The sequence below is a fragment of the Lissotriton vulgaris genome, chromosome 11, assembly GCF_964263255.1.
Source record: "Lissotriton vulgaris chromosome 11, aLisVul1.2, whole genome shotgun sequence".
Classification (NCBI taxonomy): domain Eukaryota; kingdom Metazoa; phylum Chordata; class Amphibia; order Caudata; family Salamandridae; genus Lissotriton; species Lissotriton vulgaris.
The window spans coordinates 566,609,958-566,637,314 of record NC_141699.1 but is presented as its reverse complement, the minus strand read 5'-3'; the positions used below and the strand labels follow the sequence as shown (position 1 = coordinate 566,637,314).

The window sequence follows — 27,357 nt, the reverse complement described above, 5'->3', positions numbered from 1 at the left end:
AAAACTGTGTTGGATTCTGCTGTGATTCCTCACTGCGAACATAAGGAAATAGAATAGTAGACATCTTTGTATACTACCAAAATCGGTATCCCTATTCTGTTGTATTTGATACTCCTTACATTCACCCCTACGAGGGGAAAATTCAAGTTCCTAATCTCACCTCTGCACAAGCAGCAACACTGCTTTACCCCTTGCCATTATAGAAAATCGATAAGCCTTGAAGTGAACCCCTAAAGCCAATGCAGTAGAGCAAACAATAACCTGATTAACAGGTATCAAGCATCCCTATTTGCCACAGACATGGATCTCAGCTAACAGTATGATTTACTTAAATCACTCCACCTTCCATTGTGATCATAGCGCCCAGTCTACCTGCTCAAGGCAGATGTTAGATGTTTATGCAAGCCTCTTGGTGAAGCGCTTAGGAACCATGGTGATATCCTTACTTTAAGCCAAACAGTAGGCTTTTGCGTCTGACCAGGGTAAACATACTAGTAATCCAATGTCTGACACCAATGGAACTGGTGATGGTCAATGCCAAAAGAGTAACTCACAGAGTCGAATACCATTGTCTGTGGGCAATTATGGAGGTACTTGGTATCACTAAACAATTTATAGACTGGTTCCGAAAATATTCTCAAATTCAACACATAAGGCAAAAGTCTGCAATCACGTCCACTATCACTAAATGCTGCTTATATCAGCCCCTAAAATATCAGATGAAGTGCTTGAAAGTACAAATAACCTCATCAATGGAGCAGTTAGCAACACAATTTGCGGAGGTTTCGTGTTACAATCTGGTTGTAGATAAAATGCAGATCTTTGGTAAAGCATTACCTAACTATAAATGCCTCAGTAAAAGACCGTTCTAGATACCGGATATCACTCTGACTAGACAACAGAAGCATGTATATAAGAATAAATATGTCTCAATTCTTAATAAGTATATTATGAGTTCTAAAAAATGGGAGCATCTGCCACTATTCTTGCCTATATGAACTTAGTGAAGCTGATGATCCACCCCAAAGGAGTATACTTTTAAGAGCATTGTCAGTGTATGTCTCAAGTAGGTGTTTTTCCTTGAGGCTGAAAACCATGGCCTCGTCCTCATATATGGGGAGATGCAAACCGTGCATAGCAGTGTGCTACAGGCTTTGCCTTTCCTAAATTCAGGATTTACTGCTGGATAGCCAGTGGTCCACAGGTTGGCCAAACTATTGAGAAGGAATGGTCCTGTGAATCTGTAAGGTATGCAGCTTCGTTCTTCTGCCCACTGTGCCACCCCAGTTTGGACCCAGCCATATGCAAATCAGTCTTGACCCTGTGCCTCATGGGAACTGTCCAGACCTAACTGCCAGGCCAGGTCCTCCCTGGACCGGAAACAAGCATCCTGGGACCGGTTTCAGGGTATGTCACCCTTGTTCAGCCAGACTAGCTTGAATACAGTGGCACAGTGAGCAAGGGATCCACGTCTGGGCATACCCATCCTACTTAGTGCAAAAAGTGTTACAGAAACAAATGATGGACGCAATGCTGATAATGCAAACATTCTCCCCCCAGTCAAAAGATCTGGGTTAAATCCATAGTTCTTTTACCCACTACGCCACCTCAGTTTGGACCCAGCCATATGCAAATCAGTCTTGACCCTGTGCACCATAGGAACAGTCCAGACCGAACTGCCAGGCCAGGTCCTCCCTGGACCGGAATCAAGCATCCTGGGACCGGTTTCAGGGTATGTCACCCTTCTTGGTGCATTCTGCTCATCAATTGTTCTTTTTGCATTTGTCACCCTGAGTGGGACGGGTATGCCCAGACGTGGGTCCTGTGCTCTCCATGCCACTGGAGTCTAGCTATCCTGGCTGATGAGGGCTGAAAGCCCAAAACCCGAAGGATATTTGTTTCCAGTCCACGGAGGACATGGCCTGGCAGTTCGGGCTGGACTGTTCCCATTGGATGCAGGGTCAAGACTGATTTGAATATGGCTGGGTCCAAACTAGAATGGCATGGTGAGCAAAAGAACAAAGGATTTAGGCCCAGATCTCTGTACTGGGGTGAATGTATGACATTGTTCTGCATTCTGTCCATCAATTGTTCTTTTTGCTACTAAGAAGAAGAACTTGTTTTTAAGGCCGATTTGAGATCTGCGTACCGGAGGTTGCTTTCCCAAATTGAGTGTGCATCCAAGTCCTTGCCAGAATCTGTTAAATATGTGGATCTGCACCAAGGCGGTCAGATAACAAGAAAGGCCTGATAACTGCTTTTAGTGTTGCTTCCATTAGACAGAAGGTCTTGATGTACAAAGTAAAATTCCAGTTGAATTTGCGATAGTGGGCAACTTCAGGGTAGGTGAAACAACTTCCAAAATGTGTTGCACTCCAAGTCCTAATGTTGATGGGCAAGGACCTGTGAAGCATTGGTGACCATAAAATATTGATGGAATTAATTTTGCTCTGGTTACTCTCACAAGCAATCTTGCTGATGCACTGTAGAGCTTTGCATTAAGCCTACAGAGAGTACATGCTGCTGTAGATCTTCTGTGTTTAATCTTTGATAATTGATATCTTGCTCAGGCTTTTTCCGTGAGCCAAATGCCCAAGTATTGGTAGCACACAGAGTGCCTTAAGTTTTAGGGGCTGGAGTAAAATACCCTTTCGGATTTTTGGGGGTATTTTCCAAAAATCATAACACTTGATTTTGATTGGCTCAATTCTAGTTTATTTTCACATGTCTAATTAATTTAGTGTCTTTTGCAGACCAACGAGTGCATGGTTTAGAAAAACAACATTGTTTGCATTCTTCAAAATTTGAAAATGATTCTTGTTGATTTTTGGTGGGAATTATCTCAGAGATACTCGGATGTCTGCAGTATTAAGACTAAAAAGGAGAGGGGCGAGGATACACCTTTCTATGCGCCTAGAGGTGTTGATTTTCTTTGAGCCTTAAGCCCTTTTCCAGCTCTCACACAATCCATAGTCCCACAATTCAGTCTGAAACCCGTTTGAATGAAGGCTATGGCGTTATTGTCATTTGACCAGGGTTCAAGCTCCTGAAGAAATAACTTAGTCTATGGCTGGACCTCGACATCTAGCAGTGCAACTTGGTGATAACTGGAGGGATCCATTGTATTACCCTCGTTTTGTAAAGTGGGTATAAGATGGAGCCTTGTGATGAATCAACAACTGTACTTGTGAGAAATGAGGCTCTGAAAAGAGGGGTCAGCAAAGGGCTCCCAGAAGACTTTGCCATTATTAAATGTAATCAATTATGGCAGGATCTTGTTTAAATCCGACAGGCTGCACCCCTGATATTCCCATTTTAAAACAACGGAGGCAGCTGCCAGAATATCAGGGCTTTATCAAAACCCAGACCTGACTAAGATACATGGCCCTACAGGGGAATCCTAAATTTTTACCAATTTTTTAGGTGTGCTCCAAATGTGACTGGAGAGCTGCAAATCTGCAGATTGTTCAACCACTATTTGACGAAACAAACACTAAACCCTTTGGACATATCCTAAACCAATGGAGTATTTTAAAATGAGAGTTTTTTTTTAAAGTCTGCAAGCTCACTACTAACTACAATCTTTTCACCGACACCACAAATATTTGATCTATTCCTACACAGTCCCCTCACTCTAAACGTCTAGTATTGTTGGGTTGTTGAGGGAGTCAATACTAGTCAAAAGTGATACTTGGGTACATAGCTGGTCCTAATAGTACATTTTGAAGATTACCCCAAGTAGGTGGTCGCACTCCATTTAGATAATGTACAATACTTCTAAATTTTCAAAATATTGTGTAGACTATAATCACTGATAGTTGTAATTTTCCGTTACTCCAAGGTACAATCATAAAACGACCTGCCCAGAGTTGAACAGACTTTGGACATGTGTACGCAGGTATCTCGGAGAGTGTTTGAAGTGCAACTTGGACCAATCTGTCATATATAACATGCTAGAATAAATATGGATAATTCCATACATTGTTATTTAGAGAACATTGCTGTAATTGCAAATACGTGTCCCTGTGTATTTCCTGAAAAAATTGGTTAGCCTTTTACCTCGTTTTCTTCTCTTTTAATGTACGTGTATAATTTAGTACTGGGTACAGATGTGCTATAACTTTGTAATTATCTTCTGAAATAAACTTAAAAAAGAAAGGATATTAAATATTGACCTTTTTATTTAATTCATATTCATATTAGTATTGCCAGGGTAGCATTAAGGGGACAGACACACTTAGGGTTATGGCTGTTTGATGGGTTAGGGTAATGTTAAAATGAATGGTTTATGAAACAAATTCATGTTTTTCCCAGTGGTGGCTGGTAATATTTATAATAGCAGATTCTAACTAACCACTACCAACTGCATAAACTGAGTCTGGCTTCCATGGGTCCTCCCCACGAGTAGATTTGTTTTTAATAACAAACTAGGTACATAATACACCATAGAGCAGACGTTTCATTAAAATATTATTTTTTGTTTTGTAGAAAAGCCCTAGGTTCTCAAGATCACTCATGAGGTGAAACGCACAGTTCAATAAAAAAAATCATAGCATCCTTCTTTACTTTTATTTCCTTTACATTTTCCATCTAGGCTTGTTCAAATAAGATTGTTATATTTTAAAAACTGAGAATGTCTTTTTAAGAGAAGGGGAGCATGGTGGAAAAACACCAATAAATACACCAGTCTGAATATCATGTTACCGATAGCAGTGCTAGACACGTTTACAGGTACATAGAGCAGTGATGTCGCTCAAATTATAGACACTCTGCGGGACTGGGCAGAAGACAGGGTAAACTCGCAATTAAATAGTTCCATGCACTTACATATCTCAATTAAATATATAATTCGAAATGAGATATTTGTTTAAAAACATCAGCTTGTCAGTGTATTAAAATACATATTTAGTTAGTAAAAACGCATTTTGGGAAATAACCTCAATAGTGCCAGCTACTCAGTTTTAGTAAATACATTTTTGGTACAAAAACTTTAGCTTGCCTCTTTCTTTCAGTACTGATAAGAACCAGTGCCACATATAGATAGATTCTGTAATGCAAACCAAATCTCATGTCTGGGGTAGAGACTATATGCTATTAAATGTTGGACAATGTTGAGCATTGTAGGAAAGGTAGGCCTCATCATGGCATGAATTTAATTCGATTGCATGATTTGAGTTCTTGCAAAGTGTAATGGAGACGTGGCACCAAGAGGACAATGAACATCATTTTAGACTAAGCCTTAAACAACTGCCCACAATATGGAAAACATTACCACTATTATGATGAGGTCAGCATAACGTCAGAGGTGAACATGCCCTTCCCTGGATGCTGAAAATATACGAAGATTTATCAGCACTAAGTTATGACATGATCACGTCATGTATGTCGAGAATTAGCAACATTATGCTAGAACCAACTCCATAACAAGGACAGGCATTATGATGTCTTTGGTGCCGTCAACATGATACGTATTAACTACCATTATGCCAGTGATACGTATTAACTACCATTATGCCTGGGAGACCATTATAACAGGAGTGGCCATCTTCATGCAATAAATAGTTTTGTTAATAGGAAGGGTAAATGCAGTTAAAATGTCTATGTTCCCTAGAGTTCTCTACTTATTTCGGGCTATCCCTTTAGCAATAGAGGATAGGATCATGAAACATCTTGAATCTATGTTTATCAGATTTGTATGGCAATATGGAAGGGTAAGGTGATCTACAAACTTAATGGCACTGCCCAGAGAAAGGGGTGGGATGGGATTGCCGAATCTAAAGTTATATCATTGGGCCTGCTTGCTAACCCAAATGACTACTCTATTTCAATCTACATCTGTACCTGATATAACACCTGGGTTTGTAGATCAACAATGTCCGCCCCAGATATATAGGATGTTATTGGGTGAAAAGACTGTAAATGTATTTCAGTGTGAATTGGAATGAAGCTTCTATAAAAAAACAAGATTGAAGACACTGATTGGCGCATGGAAGGTTTGGAAAGCAATTATGAAAATGTTTAATATCCCGAAAATCAACTCCTTTTTGCAACTGTATAATTCATCTCTCTTTCCTCAACTAAAAAATGATAATAATTTGCTGATGTGGAAAAGGCTGGGGCTTAGATCCTTGGGAGATTTAATGGAAGAAGGTGAAATTCTGGGGTTCGAAATGCTGCAGGAAAGATTTGGTATTCCAGACAGTCAATGGCTGGTGTATGGTCAAGTTACCAGGGCAATTAAGGCAGTCAGGCCACAGACTTCACATACAGCGGATTTTCCACTGATTGAGTTATTAAATAGAGGCTGTAGGAAGATTAAGATTTTATATAATTGCTTACTGGACCAAATCCCGGATGATATTGAGAAGGTTGAGTCTAACTGGGCGACAAAATTAGGAGATTCTGATGTCGATCTGGATCTTGCGCTTGTATTGAATAAAAAAATATTCCGGGCATCAAACCTTCGCGCACAACACTACAAGACTATTTTTAATCTTTACCATACACCCGCGAAGATATTCGCCTGGGGTCTAAGCGAGAATGATAATTGTCCCAGATGTAATGAAAGTCATGCTGACATTATACATATGTTTTCTTCCTGCAATCAGTTGGAAAATGTTAAAAAAGAAATAATTAAATTTATGGAGGGGCTGCTAGGTCAGTCCATCGACTTATCCCCTACCTTAATTTTACTGGGTACAGACTCTAAGTTGTGTTTAAGCGAGGCGGAAAGAGATCTAATGTTTTTATCTGTTGCAGTACTTAGAATTTTAATTTCTGCGGCGTGGAAAGATACGAACCCTCCATCCTTTCAGATGTGGCTCTTGAGATTTCTAGGAATTCATAACATAGAATCCTGCCTCTATGAATATAAAGGCATGAGGCAGCGTAAGGAGGGTATTCGCCTATGGGCTCCTGTAACTAATTGGAGAATAGATAGAAATGGATAAAAAATGTTGTTCGTCTCCAATTAATTGAAACTGATTTCTAACCCTATTTATTGATTTATTTTTCTCGTTCCCACTAACAAGATGTAATTAAAAATGTAAATATATCAAATATTAATCAAATTCTTATCATGTATGTAATAATTGCTGAAATTTGTCCATCTATGTACCATCTTTATCAAAAATAAAAAAATAAAAAAAGATAAGAACCAGTGCCACATATAGATAGATTCTGTAATGCAAACCAAATCTCATGTCTGGGGTAGAGACTATATGCTATTAAATGTTGGACAATGTTGAGCATTGTAGGAAAGGTAGGCCTCATCATGGCATGAATTTAATTCGATTGCATGATTTGAGTTCTTGCAAAGTGTAATGGAGACGTGGCACCAAGAGGACAATGAACATCATTTTAGACTAAGCCTTAAACAACTGCCCACAATATGGAAAACATTACCACTATTATGATGAGGTCAGCATAACGTCAGAGGTGAACATGCCCTTCCCTGGATGCTGAAAATATACGAAGATTTATCAGCACTAAGTTATGACATGATCACGTCATGTATGTCGAGAATTAGCAACATTATGCTAGAACCAACTCCATAACAAGGACAGGCATTATGATGTCTTTGGTGCCGTCAACATGATACGTATTAACTACCATTATGCCAGTGATACGTATTAACTACCATTATGCCTGGGAGACCATTATAACAGGAGTGGCCATCTTCATGCAATAAATGTGCACAATGTGGAAAGAGTTATCCACAAAATAATAACAGTAGTTGCCACCTCGCAACATTACCCTACTCCACGTACACAGATACATTGGAGCAATCAATATATTTGATGTTTTCTTTTGTTTTCTTATGTACTTACCCTCTAGCTCGTCTGACTCCGCCTGCCTTATGCTCTAACCCCAATCACACACACCCCTACACTTGTCTCCTGGATCCCACTCCTCAGCTATATGGCAAGCCCTGCGCCCCGCTAAATAAATTTGAAATGGTCAGGTATTGGCTTTGGATGCAGGAGAGCTGAAAACCACGATTTGAATCCTCTACTTTTTAACAGAGTTCTAGAGCAACTTCACTAACAAACAACACAAACTGTGCATTTGTGATAGGCTCAGCATGGACAGCTTGTTCTTCATAAATGCGGTTTGTTTTTTTCCACCCATCCCTCTGAGAGACAACAGCTTTGCACCCCTGTGGGAGTTGTTGCACATCTACAACGTCAAATTCTTGGAGCATCACGAACAAAATATTATTGGGGTATCATAACTAATATGTACTTGGGCAAACTGGCCCAAGTATTCTCCTTTATTCAGGTGAAGGCTATTAACAAACAGTGACAATATAAACCATTACAAAATTAGACATTTAGCAAATCTCTAACCACATTCAAACCCAACCAAACACCCATAGACAAATTATTGATTTAATTCACAGGACTGCTCAAAAGGGGTCCTTACATCATGAAAGTGCTAACAGTAGCAGGCACTGGACAAATGTCCTTCTTGTGACAAATAGTATTTTGTTAGTATTTTAGACTTTGTACGGTCTTTTTCGTACAAATGATCTTTTCTTAGGTTTTTTAAAATTTATATAGTAAATTGCGCTGCTCAACTCACTACTTTAGGATGCTTTCACAATATTTTTCAGAACATAAATACAAGGTAAGACAGTCAAGACATGCCTGGAAGTACATTTATATATTACACAAAAGGCTGCTGCTCCTGAAAAGAAAGAAATGTGTCATTTTTTTTTATTAAAAAAATATGCATGCTGTGTGCATCAAAGCAGACCTAGTAGAGGTAGAACCTAAGAAGACTAACTATTAACTCGTTCAATGCGGACCTAAAACAGTGAAAAGGATAAACAGGACCCTTTTAAGGTCACAGACAATCCCTCAAGAAAAAAATTAAGTTAAATGATATAGTGTAGATTTCAATGTTGTGCTGTATGGAAAGTAAAAAAAAAAAAACTTTGTTCCGACAGAATAGCAAATGCTAACTACCAAAGCAGCCTTCTCAAGCGGATTCACCAAATGAATAACCATACTTCCATCTCACATTCTTAAAGAGCGTAACTATATTAAGAAATTTCTCCTCTCACCCTACCATTTGCTTTACCTAGGCTACCTCTTGAAATCCAAACAAAGAGGGCAAATATATGCAAAAAATATGATCGCTAGTTCGATTTCTTTGGGTGAGGCAGCACAACTAAGAGCCACCTGACTGAAATACTATTACGAAACGTTCTTGCCTTTCATTCTGTGTCGATAAACAGTTGCAGGTCTATTTTAATGACTTAATTTCAAACCATAATTAAAGGGATACCACGGTGTCAAAGTTAGATCATTTTCACTACTACCACCAAAATGTCACACTGGTGGGCACACTCAAAATAAAAAACATAACAATTGTATATCTGCAAGTTAAAGTAAGGCTTTTTTGGAAGACATTTCCAAAATCAATGGTAAGATCTCGATCAGCTGTACTAACCAAGAACCAAAGAGAAAGACAGTGAAACTACTCTTAAATAGTGAGCAGGCTTCCTTATTTAAGTATGTATGTGGTCGGACTCGTCATCATGAACGCCAGCACCTTCGCTCTCCTCGTAGACATTAACTTGCACGTTGAAGACCGCACTGATCCACACTCTATGGCCCTTCTAGAAAACATCGGAATCCTGGGTCTCATCCAGCACATTAAAGAATCCATCCACAGAGCCAGACACATATTGGACCAGATAGTCTCTTCAATTGGCGACATCACAGTTAACAAGTCAGCAACTCTGACCTGGACAGACTATGCCCTTGTCAGTTTTAGCATTCCCATCCTGCACAACCATACTACCTCTGGACCACCTGCAGCAGTTGGAAAAGCATCACAGAAGAGGACTGTGCTTCCTCCTTCTCCACACATAGGCCGTGAGCACACCAGCAACTTGTTGAAAGCCATCTAGAACTTCAACAGCTGGACCACAGCATGCGCTAACACTGTGGCTCATCTCAAGGGCAACACAACAGCAAGAGTTTAACCATACTCCAGCTGGCACACAAAGGCGCTCGAGCAGATGAAACATCACTGAAAGAAAAGGGAGCATAAATGGAGAACAAGTTAAGGCACCACGGATAAAGACATCTTCAAATCTGCCCCACAACGCTACCACCAACAGTTGCAGAACACCAAGCGCACAGTTCTTGTAAACCACATTGAAGTCAGCACAAAGAGGAGCAACAACATTTTCACTATTCTCAAGATTTCACTGCATCTTTGTGAGGAGGACCCAGCCCATAATCCTTCTTTAACCCCCATGACGAGACCGTTTTCACGTTTCCCTAGTCTCAACATGTCCGAACCAGGAAAGGAGTTAACTATACCGGACGTCATTCCTACACAGGAAACAGACCGGTCCCAATAGAACATCAACCAATGGGAGAGAGAGTTGGCCCAGCGAGGGGCGGAGCACTCTCCACATAAGGGAAGTCCGGAAGACACCGGAGGAGAGAAAGCGTAACGGAGCCCTGATGTGGGATGAACGCCGAGGTACAACGCTGAAGAGAAAGTGGGTCGAGACAGCCCAAGACTGGAAGAGGACGAACCCAGGAGGGAAGAAGCGGAAGACGGAGACGAAAACCCAGAGAGCTGGTCCGAAGACTGGTGGACGCCCAAAGGACGCACACACGAAGCCTCAACTTCAGGAGAGTTGCGGCCCCGGCGGTACGTAATACAGACTGGAGAGGGAGTAAAGTGTGGACCTGGGGCCGCTGTTTTCAATTTTTTTTGTTTGTTTCATTTGTTAACTTTTCTGCATGAAAGAGGCATCGGGCAAAGAAATACCCAAATCACTTACATTGGGACACTTGTTTTCCTTTGTTCTTCCTTCACGAGTACTCGCTATATCCCATACCAACCTGCAATGCAGTGCTTGCCATAGCTACGCATGCATCCACCCGATAAAGCAGACACTGGCACCCTTATGTGAGACTAGATTACGGCCCCTGAAGTTAAGGGGTCAATAGAAAGGCCAGATAAAGATAATTTGCCTTCATCCCCAGAAACTTTTATGTTTTCTTTTCTCACCGGTCTGCCCTTATTTCCTCCTGCACTTCGGCGGAATGGTGATGGCTTTCGTTTCCCTCTCACATTGACAAAACTGTATACCTACCGCTATCTTCTTACTTTATTTCCGGTAGCCGGGGGACGTCCCGCTGTGGAGACGTGGGAGAAGGAGAGAAGCAAGCAAGAATCCCCTCAAGCAGAGGTTCATTCTGACCTGACTGTATATTGTGCTGTTGGAACCTTTAGAACTTTAATAAAAATGCCACAATTGCGCCACACTTAAGGCCTCCAAGATTTATTTTCCACTCATACCTCTCACAATCTTCTACTGCATCCAGCAGCATCACCCTCCTTGCAAGAACTCTGCAACAAGTTCTCCAAATTTTTCAGTAACAAAATCACCTCCATATTGGGCAACTTCAACCCCAACTGGCCCCACTGTCACAACTCAACTTCCCATCACGGCCACATAACAAACTGCGACCTTGTGGCTATGCCTTCACCAAACGGTCTAACTGATCAGTGAAACACTAGCATCCATCTTTAATGCATTGATCAACTCCGCTACATTCCCAGACATCTTGATAGATGCCACTGAAACACCCCTACTCAAGAAACAACTTGCTGATTCAGCCACAACTACAGACCTATTTGCCGCCTCACTAACCACCTCCGCAACCCCCAGCTCCCCAATGCCATGCAGCCCGAATGCTGTCCCAACCACAGTTACAGAAACAGCAATCCTCACCACCACAGATGACATTTGCATGATCCCCGACAAAGGAGACATGGCAGCCCTTATTCTGCTGGACCTCTCTGCAGTATTTGGTATGGTCTCGCACCATACCCTCATAAGGTGTCTGTACAAGATTGGCATCCAAGGACCAGCTCTCTACTGGATCTGCTAAATAACAGAAAACACAAGCTGTCAGCCTGGCACCTTACTCCTCAAAATGTCACACACCCATCACTGGAGTGCCTCAAAACTTGTGGCTCAGCCTAAACCTCTTCAATGCATGTATTATCCCTCTAGCACCGTCCTCCGCATACACAACCTCAACTTCCTCTCCTACACTGATGACATGCAACTAATACTCTTCCTCTCAAACAAGACCCTCAACACAAGAAATAAGTTCAGCGCCTGCATGACCGAAGTCTCTAAATGGATGAAAGCCAACTGCCTCAAGCTCAATGCCAACAAGACAGAAGTAGTGGACTTTGGCAAGACCACCTTGCTATGGGACTCTAACTGGTCACTGGCCAAACTCTGACCCACACCCAGAATCCACGCCAGGAACCTGGTAGTCATCACCGACAACAAACTGGGCATGAGCGCACAAGCCACCATTGTCACTACATCCAGCTTCCACACCCTGAAGATGGTCTTCAAATGGCTCCCAAACACCGCCACAAAAACGGTCACTGATGCCCTAGTCACCAGCCAGTTAGACTATGGGTTCAACCTCTAATCCGGGACCACCATACAACTCACCAGAAGACTAAAAACCATACAGAACTCAGCAGCGAAACTCATCTTCAACCTCCCACACAGAACTTACATCAATCCACACTTCAGGGAGCTCCACTGGCTACCGATACACAAACACACCCATTTCAAACTCCTCACACACACATTCAAGGCTCTGCACAGCTTTGGCCCTGCAAATTTGCAGCAGAGGACACGAGCAGTGGCCGGCTGGATGCTCCAAAGCAGCACCAGGATCAGTTAATGGAGTTCGCTGGACCCATGCAGGAGAATAAGAGGACGTGCACAGCAGAAAAGTGATTTTTTTCCCCCCTTTTCCTCCTGCCCTCTCTTCTATCCCTCCCCATTTCCACTTGGAGATCCTGGGGCAGCTTCCTCTTTGAGAATGGGTTATCAGAATCTTGAATGCATGTGTCACTGTAGACTGGTTTGCTACCGCTACCATTAATACATCTGACTGTAATCTGCAACACTGAAGGAAAGTTCCATTCACATCCCCTCCTAATTGCAAATCATTAGGAGTTGCAAAACCCTTTTGTGATTGGGAAAGGCATTTCTGAGTCGTAAGGATTTTGATAAATATGAAATGTCATTTTGTGGTCACAAATCCTGTGATTTTAGCGAATTTGACGATTTGGGACTGTAAAATCATTTGACACATCAGTCCCTTGGGGAAATCACGTAGCGACTGCCTGCTGGAAAGCTCAACAAGAAACACAACTACCTTCAGGGATACCAGAACTTTTCCAAAGCTGTTCACACAAACACTGTGGGCTGATAAAGCCTACTGATAGTCAAACGCACTCCTTGTCATTGGAAATCTCAAGAGGCGGCCAGGCTTTTAAGACTAGATAACTGACCTGATGGATCCAGAAAAAGTGTCACACATGCCACAATGAACCAACATTTTTTATTTACTGTAAGCGTATATTTGGGCCCAAATAACTATGAAGATGAAGTCTTCACTGCAGAACTAACTTATGAAATACAAATATTTTGAACTACACCAAACCCCATCTGCTGCTTTGAATAGTTTTCTACCCCATTCCTCACTAAAATCTAAAATGTCTAGAGGTATAGAATAAGATACATAGTATCTATTTTGAGATAATTACATTAATTGTGAAATGACTGATTTCGAGATGACCAGTACTTAATTTGAAAGACACACAATTGAGGGACGGAATGCAGAACAAGTCAAAACATTCACCCCCAGTCAAGAGATCTGGGTTAAATCCATCATTCTTTTGCTCACCATGCCACCCCAGTTTAGACCTGGCCATATGCAAATCAGCCTTGACCTTGTGACTCATGAGAATAGTGCAGCTTGAACTGCCAAGCTAGGTCTTCCCTGGACCGGAAACAAGCATCCTACGACCAGTTTCAGGGGTTCACCCCTCTTCAGCCAGGATAGCTTGATTCCAGTGACACTGTGAGCCCACGACCCACGTCTGGGCATACCTGGCGCACTTAGGGCAAAAAAGCAAAAGACACAATTGATGGAGAGAATGCAGAACAAATCAAAACATTCACCCCCAGTCAAGAGATCTGGGCTAAATCCATCATTCTTTTGCTCACCATGCCACTCATATGCACATCAGTCTTGACCCTGTGCCTCATGGGAACAGTCCAGCCCGAACTGCCCTATTGGGACGGGTATGCCTAAACGTGGGTCCCGTGCTCTCCATGCCACTGGAATCAAGCTATCCTGGCAGAAGAGGGGTGAAACCAGGAACCAGGTCCTAGGATGCTTGTTTCCAGTCCAGGGAAGACCTGGCTTGGCAGTTCGGACTGGACTGATCCCATGAGGCACAGGGTCAAGACTGATTTGCATATGGCTGGGTTCAAACTGGAATGGCATGGTGAGCAAAAAAACGATGGATTTAGGCCCAGATCTCTGTACTGGGGTGAATGTATGACATTGTTCTGTATTCTGTCCATCAACTGTTGTTTTTGCATTTGTCACCCAGAGTGGGACGGGTATACCCAGACGTGGGTCCCGTGCTCTCCATGCCACTGGAATCAAGCTATCCTGGTGAAAATAGGGGTGAAACCCCGAAACCGGTCCTAGGATGCTTGATTCCAGTCCAGGGAGGACCTGGCTTGGCAGTTCGGGCTGGACCACTCCCATGAGGCACAGGGTCAACACTGATTTGTATATGGCTGGGTTCAAACTGGAATGGCATGGTAAGCAAAAAAACATTGGATTTAGGCCCAGATCTCTGTACTGTGGGGAATGCAGTTATGTTTATAGTATGGGAGAAAAAGGAATTTCGTCATGAAGAGATTTCTTTTTTACTCTAGGACACAATGTTCAGATGAATCTATAAAAGATTATGTTTCTGCACTTAGATCTTTGGCTGTTCCGTGTGATTTTGAGCACATTTCTTATGAACAAGTCCTGAAGAACCAAATCTTGGTGAGAAAAACAATAGGAAAACACAAGAGAGGTTGTGGACCACTTTGGATATGTCTCTCAGTGCTGCTATTGAAATTGGTAAATGCAGAAAGAACAATTGATGGACAGAATGCAGAACGATGTCATACATTCACCCCAGTACAGAGATCTGGGGCTAAATCCATCATTTTTTTGCTCACCATGCCATTCCACTTTGGACCCAGCCATATGCAAATCAGTCTTAACCCTGCGCCCAATGGGAACAGTCAAGCCTGAACTGCCAGGCCAGGTCCTCCCTGAACTGGAAACAAGCTTCCTTGGACCGGTTTCGGGCTCTCAGCCCTCATCAGCCAGGATAGCTTCACTCCAGTGGCATGGAGAGCACGGGACCCATGTCTGGGCATACCCGTCCTACTCAGGGTGACCAATGCAAAAAGAACAATTGATGGACAGAATGCAGAACACTGTCATACATTCACCCCAGTAGAGAGATCTGGGCCTAAATCCATCTTTTTTTTGCTCACCATGCCATTCCAGTTTGGACCTAGCCATATGCAAATCAGTCTTGACCCTATGCCCAATGAGAACAGTCCAACCCGAACTGCTATTTGCATAGGGCTGGTTCTAAACTGGAATGGCATGGTGAGCAAAAAAACGATGGATTTAGGCCCAGATCTCTGTACTGGGGTGAATGTATGACATTTTTCTGCATTCTGTCCATCAACTGTGGTTTTTGCAGTACTTAATTTGAGCCTGTCGTTTCCGGCGCTTAGCACTGGCACTTATTTGTCAACAATGGCACGCATGACAGTCTTCCACCTGGGTGCTGCCTCCCTAATTTAGAGATAAGCACAATCACATTCTTAGAGCTTTGGCATCCTGGATCAGTCTGAATGGTCACGCTTGCAGGAGTGTGATGCTTGGTAGTTGTGTTGGTACAGTCATAGGCAGCCTGGTAGGGAAAGTGGGTGGTGCAAGCTACCGTGTCCGGCGGATTAGGGCCCTGGCACTTATTTCTTTACAAATTAAGCATTGGGGATCACCCTGAGTTGATACTGAAAGAATGTTTCACTTTATAGGTAGATTATGTGATCGTAGCTGTATACATCATACATGGCTCTACACGTTATGGTAACTTTTGTCTAATAGGTAGCTTTCAAGTAAAAGGATTTGTTTTAAAATTAATATTGTTGCTATTTACAGGCATCACAAGTTTCATATATCACTTTTCATATCCTCATAAAGTCTCACTCTCTTTTATCACAAGTGCGGACTGCAAAGGATGGATTCTTTTCTTTTGCCAATATTTTCATAAGTTTAGCATATCATCTTTTATCCCCAGTATTTACTAACAAGCACTAAAAAACCTCCTCTTTCCAATTCACTCATCCCACCTTCAACTTTCAAGAACTCAATAGTAAATGCACCTACTCCTACTAGCCTAATCTACCACGCAAAACAGGAAGGAATGCCTCAAACTGTTTCATAAAAGCACACATCTAACATATAACCAACAATATACAGAAATAACTAATAACCACTGAATAAAGCACTACCTTTGTGTTAAGGAGTAGCGTGCTAGCCACCATAATGCAATTCAACACTTTGCAAGGGTAGCAGTAAGACAATATATAAATCCAGATGCAATCCAATCAAATACTACCATGTATTACGCCTATCATTGATCTTCCGTTTCTTCACAAGTGAAAGCTTGACTGAAAAATTCGCAGGTTCATGACATTAACAATTGTTATCCTAGCTGTATAACATCAATCTGAATCAATCAGTACATTTAGTGTCTGGTTGAAGGAGTCTCCGAAATTTCTCCAAAGCCCAAGGCCTCTTAAGTGCAAAGAAAAACAAAAATTCCAAAACAATTGCAAAAAAGAAGTATACGCACAAACAACACTTTTATGATTGAAAAGAGGAAAGTAAATACTGACAACCATTGATTAACTTACGTTATAAGTCGGGATTTTCCCTTCTTGCCTTCCTCCACAGGAAACGCCTCCATTTCAGACTCTAAAACTCCACCTGGGCGATTGCTTGGTTGACTGGAATCATTGATTGCGTTTGGTAAACCCTTGGAGGGTTTAAAGGGATCAACTGAATCATCAAACTGATCAGGATCAAAATTATAGGAACCTTTTGGGAGAGGTGGGGATTTTGGAACATTGGCACTTCCACCAAAAGGGTTGAAATTTGGATCGTCCCATTGACTGGGGTCAAAGTTGTAGGAAGCTTTAGGGAGAGGCACATCGTTCAAGTCTGTGGATGAAGATGGCGCTTTTGCCGCATTTTCCACACCAGCAGTTTTACTGACTGAGTCCTTCGGTCGTCTGGTCGCTAATTTACTAACTGGCTTTTTACCCAGTTTCTTTGGGATGGGTTTCTTCACCTCCTCATTTTCTGTACCATCTGTAAAATCAAATTCCAATTTTACTGCTGGTCCTTTAGAGAGCTCAGACACCTCAGCTCCTGAAATGTTTTTCTCAGTTTCTGGAAAAGCAGGGATATTACTGGATGCAGAAGGTGAATTTTGTACCTTGTGGCCCCCAGACATGAACGGGTTAATATCATCTTTAAACTCATCAGGATTAAAGTTATAGGAGCCATTAGGAATAGGTACAACTGGACCAATACTTTCCACCTCCATCTTCTTAAGCCCAGCTGGCTTTACATTTTTGGGAACATGCTCCAAAGGGAAAGTGTCAACTTTTGTATTGGTGTCTGCTGCCTTCGCATGAAGATCTGCCTCTGAATCAGTCATATCTTCAGGTACGTTTAATGACAACCCTATGTTCTTGCTGGAAACCTGTGTATAATCTAGATCAATTGTCTCATCAAATGATACAGGGATGTGCTTGGTCTCCGAAGAAAAGTTTGTCAGTGTTAATGTTTGTCCACAGTACTCTTCACTGTTTTCTTTGCCGTTCAGTTGAGTAATTTCAAGAGGCTGCATTTCGTCCTCTTTTGAAGCAGGGGTCCTCTGTAGGAAATCCCTTTGAGTGATGCCATCTACAGGTTCATCAGCATCTTCCTGCCACTCTAGAATAAAGGGGTAATGAAATGTCATTAGTACTCCAGCTTTATATGTTTTAAAATGTTTAATACAATTATTACACATTGGGAATTAAAGTTATTTAGATAACAGGGGGGTCCTGCTGTGTAAGGCTACTTAACATCAGAAACAAAAACTAACAAACTCTGTGTTCAAGCTTGACATGCAGAATAAACTCAGCCAAGGAGACCTAAACATGAAACAAGTATTGTCTATGCTATTAGGCCTGGCTTGTGAATGAAAGTACATTTTGTCTCATTAATATGTATAGGCATGCAATAAGTCACCATAGATGCAGTCTCTTATTAATCTTTGAACTCATGTATTCATTCATCCATTCACTGACTAATTTTTTTATTCTCCCTCTAACGCAACTAAAAGGAAGCACACACAAACTCAACAACATGTGCAAGATAAATTGAAAGAACACAAGTAGAAGAAAGAAAACATGCTGTTGTCTAAGCATGACAGAACTATGCTTGAACTAGCAAAATGTAACATAACACTAGGTGTCCGTATTTCAGTGGAATTGTACATAGTATATCATCAATTTAATATTCCAGCATAAGAGTCACGCTTAGAACTAACAAATTCACCATCTTAGAATTGTAAAACAATGCTACACTATGGACAACAGCATTCCATAATGATGGTCTGGCTTTGAGGAAGTGGCCATGAAGGATATTGCACACTGCAGTTGAAATGAGCAGCAAGCAAGATGACCGGTAGTACCGCCCTGGGAGCTCTAATATACACTTAATTCAAATAAATGATCTAAAGTAAAGAAATTAAAAGGGAACTATAAAATAAGGTAATTGAAAATGAAAGGACTGATCAATCAGTCCTAACACTGAAGCACACTCATGTTTAGATAGATTTACACATGTGATGAGAAAACATCATTTACAGGACAGGAGAGTCAATGATGTGGACTTATCATTACCCCATTCAGTCCACTGCCATAGTAGGAAGTACCATGGCTGTGATGTTATTATACGGTTCACGTATGATACAGTCACTTTTTTAAATCATCAGGCAAACACAATGAAAATGTATTTGGAGTAATAGTATAGGTATGTTATATATCAGGAGTCTGAAATATTGAAAAATTGATTTTGATTCCTAGAATGATGCATGATTACTGTATCATTTCCAAATTTAGGAACAGTCTTTCTTTTATGTTGCTCTGTATCTTAATAAATGAAGTCATTTATAATGATGCATTGATCAGGATGAGCAATATAAAATATTTATTTTCAACCGGTAATGATTTATAATTACTCCGAGATTACTTGAAAAATTATATATGATTTACGTTCTGTGGTCCATCAGGTTCATTATGCACTGTTTAGGTGGTGTTCTGGAATGAATGAGTAGTCTGATATCCATGTTGTTTGTATATATATACAAGTTTAGCTACTTACAATGAAATGTGTAATCAAGAACTGAATGGGTGGAAGAGCATCATGTCCTCTGGCACAAATAAATACATTTTGAGGAGTTATCAGCTTTCCTGGAGTGGCTTACATCTTTCCTGTGCAACACAGATATGGAAAACCTGATGGCTTATAACTGCAGTGAACTGTAATCCTGCTGTGTAAATCTAAGTCATCTGAGCAGGGAGTACTTTTGATCTCTGATGTATTGTTTGGAAAAATATAAATACATCCAATATCAAAAGGGAGTACTTTTGATCTCAGATGTATTGTTTGGAAAAATATAGATACATCTGAGATTGAAAGGACTCCCATTTCACTGTAAGTGGCTAAACTTGTACATACATATATAACAGACTACTCGTCCGTTCTGGAAAACCACCTAAAAAATGCATAATTAACCTGATCCTGGCACACAGCTAAGACTATTTATATGTATCAAAAAGAACTAGCTATTTGTGACTTGTATTTTGAACTCTGAAATGTCATGTCCAGTGGCACCAGTTGGGTGCCTTTATGAAGCCCTCACCCACCAACCTAGTTGGTGGCATGCTTCATCATCGGGCCCACCCAGTGACATCTAATGTGTCCCGGGTGTGCTTCAACGCCTGATTACAGCGGAGCAGGTATCTTACTGAGAGTGCAGTGTAGTGAAAATGGTGAAGTGAGATTAAAATGGCTTGACAGGGGTCCCAGTGCCCGAGGGCTACATTTTAATAAATGGGCTCCTGTCAGCGGTTAAAAACAAGGCAGGATGGATGTGATGGTGGCGGATTACGACCTCCTACATCAGGTGTTGGTCAACATGTTTTAGCCAGTGCCTTCTGTTAATTCTGGCTTTCCTCAGGACCGTTTATAAGTGTGGGTGCATATAAAAATTACATAATTAAGTGAGTGTAGCAGGCTATGTGTTGCGCTCACTAAGGTGCTATAGGTGTTAAAGGGGGGATTCCCGCCTCAAGCATACCTGGACAAACAACATTTATGACAAAGACACGACATTTATAGAGACAGTTTTTAGCATATAGCACAAGTCAATAAAAATTCAAAAAAATTACCGTTCATAAGTGCTGCATGTGGAGGCTACAAGCGGCAAAAGTGTAACAATACTGGTGGTACTGTTAGTGATAATAATCGGTTTCTTGACATGACATTTCAGAGTTCAATATACAAGTCACAAGTAGCTACCGGTAGTTCTTTTTGATACATATAAATATCCCTGGGGACTCGGACTAGCTATCTGGTCCTCTCTCTCTCTCTTGATACGTTACACAGCTAAAACTATCAGATCTTCTAAAGAGATTCTAGCAAGAATTATTGAAGCACAAACCTTCTACCCCCAAAGTTTGTCAAAGGGAATAACCAACTCCAAATCATTCCATACAAATGTAATCTGTGAGATTTCATGTAAGAAGACATGTGAATGCAGACTTTACCATGGTGCAACACAAACCACACTTACAGGGATTTTGGTTTTTAACATATGTGTTACATATCAAATAAATGAGGCCTACTACCTTTGTTATAACTTTTTGTAATAAACATAGTTGTGCCAAAGCAGAACTACAAATTGAAGTAAATAGAAAGTCACTAATTTTACTGGGGATAACCTAGAGGCGCTATGCTTACCCAGAATCTGAATGAAAAATGCACAGATAAAGACAATTTGGATCTATTGTTATTGTACTACATTTTACAGTACAATAGGCAAATAGAATAACATGTATGGTAACCTTGAAGACAGACACTGGCTGAAATTATATTGGAATATGCACATGCCGATGTCAAGTAGTAGCTTAATATACCTCGCCATTGTACATTTTTATGCTCTGGTGCTTTATAATCGTATACCTAACCTACCTTTTATCAGTATGATACGGTTTACTACATAACTTTATACCTACCTACCTCATTCTCTGAATGGTTATTCTATTCAAGATGTATCCCTAACCTACCTATTGTATTTGTGAAGCGCTCCGAAACCCAAGGGTCACGTTCGCGCTATACAAAACTGTCTAAATAAAAATAAAACAGATTAGACTAACGAAATCTGAAATACCATTTGCTAGAAAACAAATCAGACCTATAATGCTATCATTGGCCTATCACCATAACCATCTCAGGCCTACTGTATTGAGCTTCAGGCATCCCACAAGGCAACCATTAGGTATACATTCATAAAGTTACAAATGTATGCAAAATTACAGTAGGCAAAAAGGGGGGAAAAACTATCTCTCCTAAGAGAATCTAACAAGGATTCTCACAGTGCAGATCTTCAGGTAACCAAAACCAAAAACCATTGCCTACCACAGTAATATGTGAGATCCATGTAACAAGATACATATCTATAGGCTTTAATGCAGAGTAATAACCATCCACCCCTAAATCCATAGTGATTTTATTGTATGCTTTTCACAGTTAATATGTCAGACGTACTGCATTTATCTCAGAATTTCAAAACACAAGATCAGGCCTATCAGCTTCATCAGTGGCTTCAAACCTGCTGTATTGGGCATAAACTATGAGGTATGATTCTCATGTAAAACGCTCAGATACCTCCAGGTCTAGCCAGCGCTATATAAATCCTTTAAAATAAATAAATAAAATACCTTAGTAAAATAACATATATACAAAAATACAGTTCTGAAAAAAATATAAAATCATTCCTAACATAGGTGAATACAAATTATCATAGTACAAATTTTCTATCCCCATGGTTTGTTCGGTGGGTCACTAACATCCCAACATTTGACTAATAGAATAATCTGTGAGATTCCATGGAATAAAATACCTTCCCACTGACTTTAGCATAGTTTAATAACAATCCACTCTTAAAAGCACATTGCCTTTAACACATGGTTTCCACAATAAGCAATTAAGGCCTACTTGCTTTTTCCTAACTTTTCATTCTAAACAGATCACACCTAAGGAATTCAATATAACATTTCTCAGTGGGGCGTATAGCAGTATCTTTTTGCTTTGAACTATAGACAAACTGACAACTATCATGCATAGAGGTATAATATTACAAATATGCATAAAATAATAGTTGGCAAAACAATCTACGAACCCTCTCAATAGTGCCTAACAAGAATCATTACTGAGAAATTATTCTACTCCCAGGGTTTGTTTGCCACAGTGAGTAACAATCAACAAAAAGCTTGCCAACTGTGTAATCTGTGAGATTACATGGAACAAAATAGATGTATACAGCCTGTAACATAGTAAGGTAACAATTAGAGGCCTATAGACTTTAACAAATGAGTTCACAATAATTAAGCCAGACCTTCTGCCTTTGTCAGAAGATTTCATAATAAAAAGACCAGACCTAAGGAATCTGTCAAAATGTTCCCAGTGCACCAGTCAGGCCTATAGCTGTTATTGCTGGCTTGTCACCATAACAAACTCAGGCTTACTGTTTTGAGCATATGTTTTCCACAAGGCAACCATCAGGCACACAGCCAAAAAACTGTAAAGATATACAAATTAAGTTGGCTAAGCAAAATACCATCTCTTCAACGAGGGCCAAACAAGTATTCTTCTATAACAACTTTGTCATTGGGTTACCAACAACAAAACCCATGCATACTTTCATACAGAGTAATAACAATCCATCCTCAAATGGATTGATGTAAGCGTGCTTTTTACAATAAATACGCAAGGCCTGCTGTGTTTATAATAAAATGTCATTATAAACTGATCAGGCCTGCATCCATGATCATTGATTTGCCACATAACCGGCTAGGGCTTCCTGTATGGATAATAAGCTTTGCCACACGCCAAAAAGCGCAACACAAGCGCTTCTTTTCAGTGGAAGCACACAACTTAGGCCCAATCAAATACTATACTCAGGATAGGTTGGGTTAAGATTAATCCTCTCTCTCATTAGAACTAAAATATTTTTTTTGGGGGGGGGTGATCACATTAGGTCATGCAATAGCTGCGCTGTGAATTAAGCCCTAAAAAGGGAGTTGAAAGGCACAAACATTAAGACAGGGAGGCATCTACTTTAGGACACGGGAACACAGACTCAGAGAGGAGACATAGGGTGAAAGAGACACCCCTCAACATGGAGACGCTACCCCGGATTCTAATACAAATCGTGCAATCAGCACCAAGGGGCCTTGGCACTGAGATTTCTTAACATAAAATGTAGCATGAAGTTTGAATGAAAACGTGCATGAGTACGACAGCCAAGGACTAAGCAAGTTCATGTACACAGCTGAGTCCAGAAAGGATGTCAACCTTTTTTAGCAATTCATTTCACTGAGCTCAGTGAGCTGGCCCTCACTGTAATAAAACTTGACAGGAATCTGCACTGCTCACTGAACAAAGAGGAAAGACAAATTTAACAAAGCACTTTCTAGACAGAGCTCCCTTTTGTTGACGCTGTTATGGTTCTGCCCCTCACCAGGACGGAAAGAGCTTGAATAGCAAGAGCGGAGTTACCAGCGGGAGGCAGTGCAACAATTCCCGGAAGTGAAAAAACCCTTGCTGTTCCCAGGGCAGAAAGCTTCTATGCGAGAAAACTGTAATGATATTGGTTAATGCAGCCGCAGGAAAATAACTTGAATAAGATTAACTGAAGTAGAAAGAAACTAACGCAAAATGATAAATGTCTTTAATGTTCAATTTGTAAATAGAAATGAATAAAAACTAACTGTAGAAACTTCAAGTTTTTCTTAGGATCATGCCATCTGTGCTGCTGAATGCCAAGGTTCCCAAACACCAAGGACACCAGTACTGATTGCATCTCATGTTTCTCTTCCACCACCATGACCTTCTCCATCTCACTCTGGCAGGTTCCTTTTCATCTCGGTATTTCCAATTTGCCACAGTGTTTCTATGTTTCTCTTCTTCCTTTCCCTCTTTCTGCCTTTCCTGTTTATGATCTGTGACAATGGCCGATGATGAAAAAAAAGGCCCAGTCTCTAAAAATGAGTTTGCTCTTCTCTCCACCAGGTGAAGACATCTCATTTATTACCCGCAATGGCCAATTACGCCTAGCTTTGGTACTATTTTAAGATTATATTAACCTCCAAAATTTATTTTGGTTGGGACTAAAAGAAGATTTTGGATACAACTAAATATATACCGTAACTATATAACTAAAAATAATCCTGGAAAATATTCAGGTCTACAGTATGTCCATTAGCTAGTACTCAGTAGGCTCAGCTGTGCCGATGAAAGTAAATATCGTACATCTGTATCCAAGAGATGACACAATCGTATCTGGTGTCATGGGAGGCGATACAACTTAAAACCAGGATGAACATTCACATCAGGACCTCTCCCCATGCAGGCTCTCTAGGCATGTCCGTGGTTCGCAGTTCACATGCTTCTCCTGTTCCAAGCTCTCCGCAGCTCATTCACATAGTAAGTAGATCCTTGGATTTGCCAGCCAAAGAGCTGGACATTAAAATGCAACTTTATTCCTATGGGGAACTTTCAAAGAGTTTTGTCAGGTGCATAAAACCGGACAGGTTATAAAAATTAAGCTTGACTGTAAGTGGTGTTGGGTCATTGGTGAGAAATATATGTCTTTTCATATTAATGATAGGGGTGTTTGCAAAACTATTTGTCTGGCAACTTTCTGATAATGTGGCAAAACTTGTTTTACCATCACATTGTTGCGAAGTTAGTCGCCTACGGAAAATGTCCATTTATCATAAACCAATGTTTTTGGGGAAATATTTCAGCATTTTTTTTTGCATAAGTATTATACCACAATATAACATACTTTTGGGGTGTTATCATCTAAAATACTTCCTTTTGTGGTATTTTGAACTTGAGATATATATATCAAAGTGAGGTGTTCTACTTAGACCTACGGGTCTTCGTGGAGGATAAGAAAATACAAACCGCCGTTTTCAGAAAACCCACGGCGGGTAATACTATACTGCACTCACACAGCTTTCATCCGCGAAGTGTTATTAATAACATCCCCCTGGGAGAGTTCTTGCGAATGAAACGCAATTGCTCGACCACCAAGGAGTTTGTAAGCTCTAGGAAACAGTCAAAAATGAGATTTTCAGCAAGAGGCTATGGGGAAGGAATTCTCACACAAGCAGAGTTGAGGAGCAATTTGGTCGAAAGAAAGGATCTATTAATTGATCGATCCAAACCTAAAGACGACAAGATCAGGCTAATTACTGACTTCTCTGAAAAGTCTCCAGAAGTCTTCAATGTGATGCGGAAGAACTGGAAGATTTTAAGAGCAGATCCAATAATAGGGAAGTCTTTGTCCGATCACCCCCTGATAACCTACAGGAAGGGGAAATCTTTCAAAGACCATCTTGTAAATAGCCACTTTGAACAAAAAAGAAAAACTAAATCACCTGTTTCTGGCTTCTATCCTTGCATGAAGTGCAAGGCCTGTAAGAATTCACAGAAAGTCAAAGAGTATTACATACCTGGTCAAAAGAGGAAAGGAAGAATAACTAAGTTGTTGAATTGCAATTCCGACTACACAGTCTATTGTTTAACATGTCCCTGTGGGAAGAGGTATGTAGGGAGTACGGTCAAACAAACCAAACTCCGGGTCTTAGAACATATGCGGGCGATTACATCAAAGGACCCTAACTACCCAGTAGCCCGTCATTTTGAACAGGAACATGATAGCAATAGCAATCTCCTGACCTATTACATCTTAGATCAGTTGGTTAGAACAGAAAGAGGGGGCAATTGGGTAAAAAAGCTGAGAACACTGGAATCAAGATTCATTATCCAGTTACAGACCAAGACCCCGGGAGGGATGAACAATGAAGAAGAGATGTGGACTCACATCTGAGCATCCCTCCTGTTGTCTCCTTTTCTCTTTGTTGAAGAACCAGTGATGTAAATTTGTATATAGTTTCCTTGAAACAGAGTAGAATGTAGTACCATTAATGTCGAGCTTATTATTTTCCAATGTGTTGATTGATACGAATGCAGTCATTTATCAGTTGATCAGATCTGGTCATTGATGAAATGCCTATTCAAGGCTGGAATGTATATAATGTAAATAATGCATATGCCCATTCAGGGCTGTAATTTGTATATATGACAACTGCGATGCAAAAATGGTAACGCTAAACCATGTGAACATAGGCGACTTTCACGATAAATTTTGAGTGAAACTCGCATCTGTTGGTACGTGCGGGATACCTGCCGTCTAAATTTATGGGTTATGAATTAGATTGAGCATTTTCATTAATTGAATGTTTTCTCTCTAAATATTTGAATGGATAAGAGAATGAATTAGTCATTATCTCTTTGATTTTGCGTTTATTTGTATATATGTAATATATAGTGTTGCATATTTAAAGATGGCCGCCGCAGAAACAGAGAATGTATTGTTTAAAGGTACCTTTGTTTATGTCAATGCCAATGAATTGACACGTGACCAATGACGATCACGTAGTTACCGGATTTATACTTGATTTGTAAATAATGTCAGTTACACTGACGAAGGCGGAAACGCCGAAACGCGTTTGCTAGCGGACTATCGAGGGAGTTTATCGAATAAAGCTTGGCTGACCTACGCTACATCTGCTTTGAGTGCCCTCATTGTTTGAAACCCGGGAGCTTTGGGGTTTCTGAGTCCTGTCAATATATATATATATATATATATATATATATACAAGAAAGAAACGCTTCTTCTGGAGTGCTGGGACCCATGAAAGTTGGCGCAGATACCGGCGAAGCAATCCGGTTATTCATTACATCCAAGGAAAACAAAGTTCGTCTTGCGCTCTCAGGCAATCAGGCAAAGGAATCCAAAGTGTAATATAAGCAGTTTATTTACACAACGCGTTTCAGCTCAACAGCCTTGTTCACGTGTAAACCAACACGAGTGACTCCGGTATTTAAACAAAAGTTCTGCGTTGTCAATCACAATCAACATAAACATAGGACTAGTAAGTAAAAAGAATGGCAGACATGTTGGAATGGTGAAGTAACGTCAACATCGTTCGAA

At 40.6% G+C, this 27,357-nt stretch overlaps 1 protein-coding gene across 5 annotated transcripts in view; it reads right to left on the bottom strand.

The window, feature by feature from the left end:
- TACC1 (transforming acidic coiled-coil containing protein 1) overlaps positions 1-27,357 on the bottom strand; it is a 622,141-nt gene that overhangs the window by 213,605 nt on the left and 381,179 nt on the right. For all 5 annotated transcript variants that reach the window (XM_086943657.1, XM_086943659.1, XM_086943655.1 and 2 more), the window contains exon 3: positions 16,865-17,951. In XM_086943657.1, coding sequence (XP_086799783.1) covers positions 16,865-17,951 — 1,087 coding nt within the window. The remainder of the gene's footprint in view (positions 1-16,864; positions 17,952-27,357) is intronic.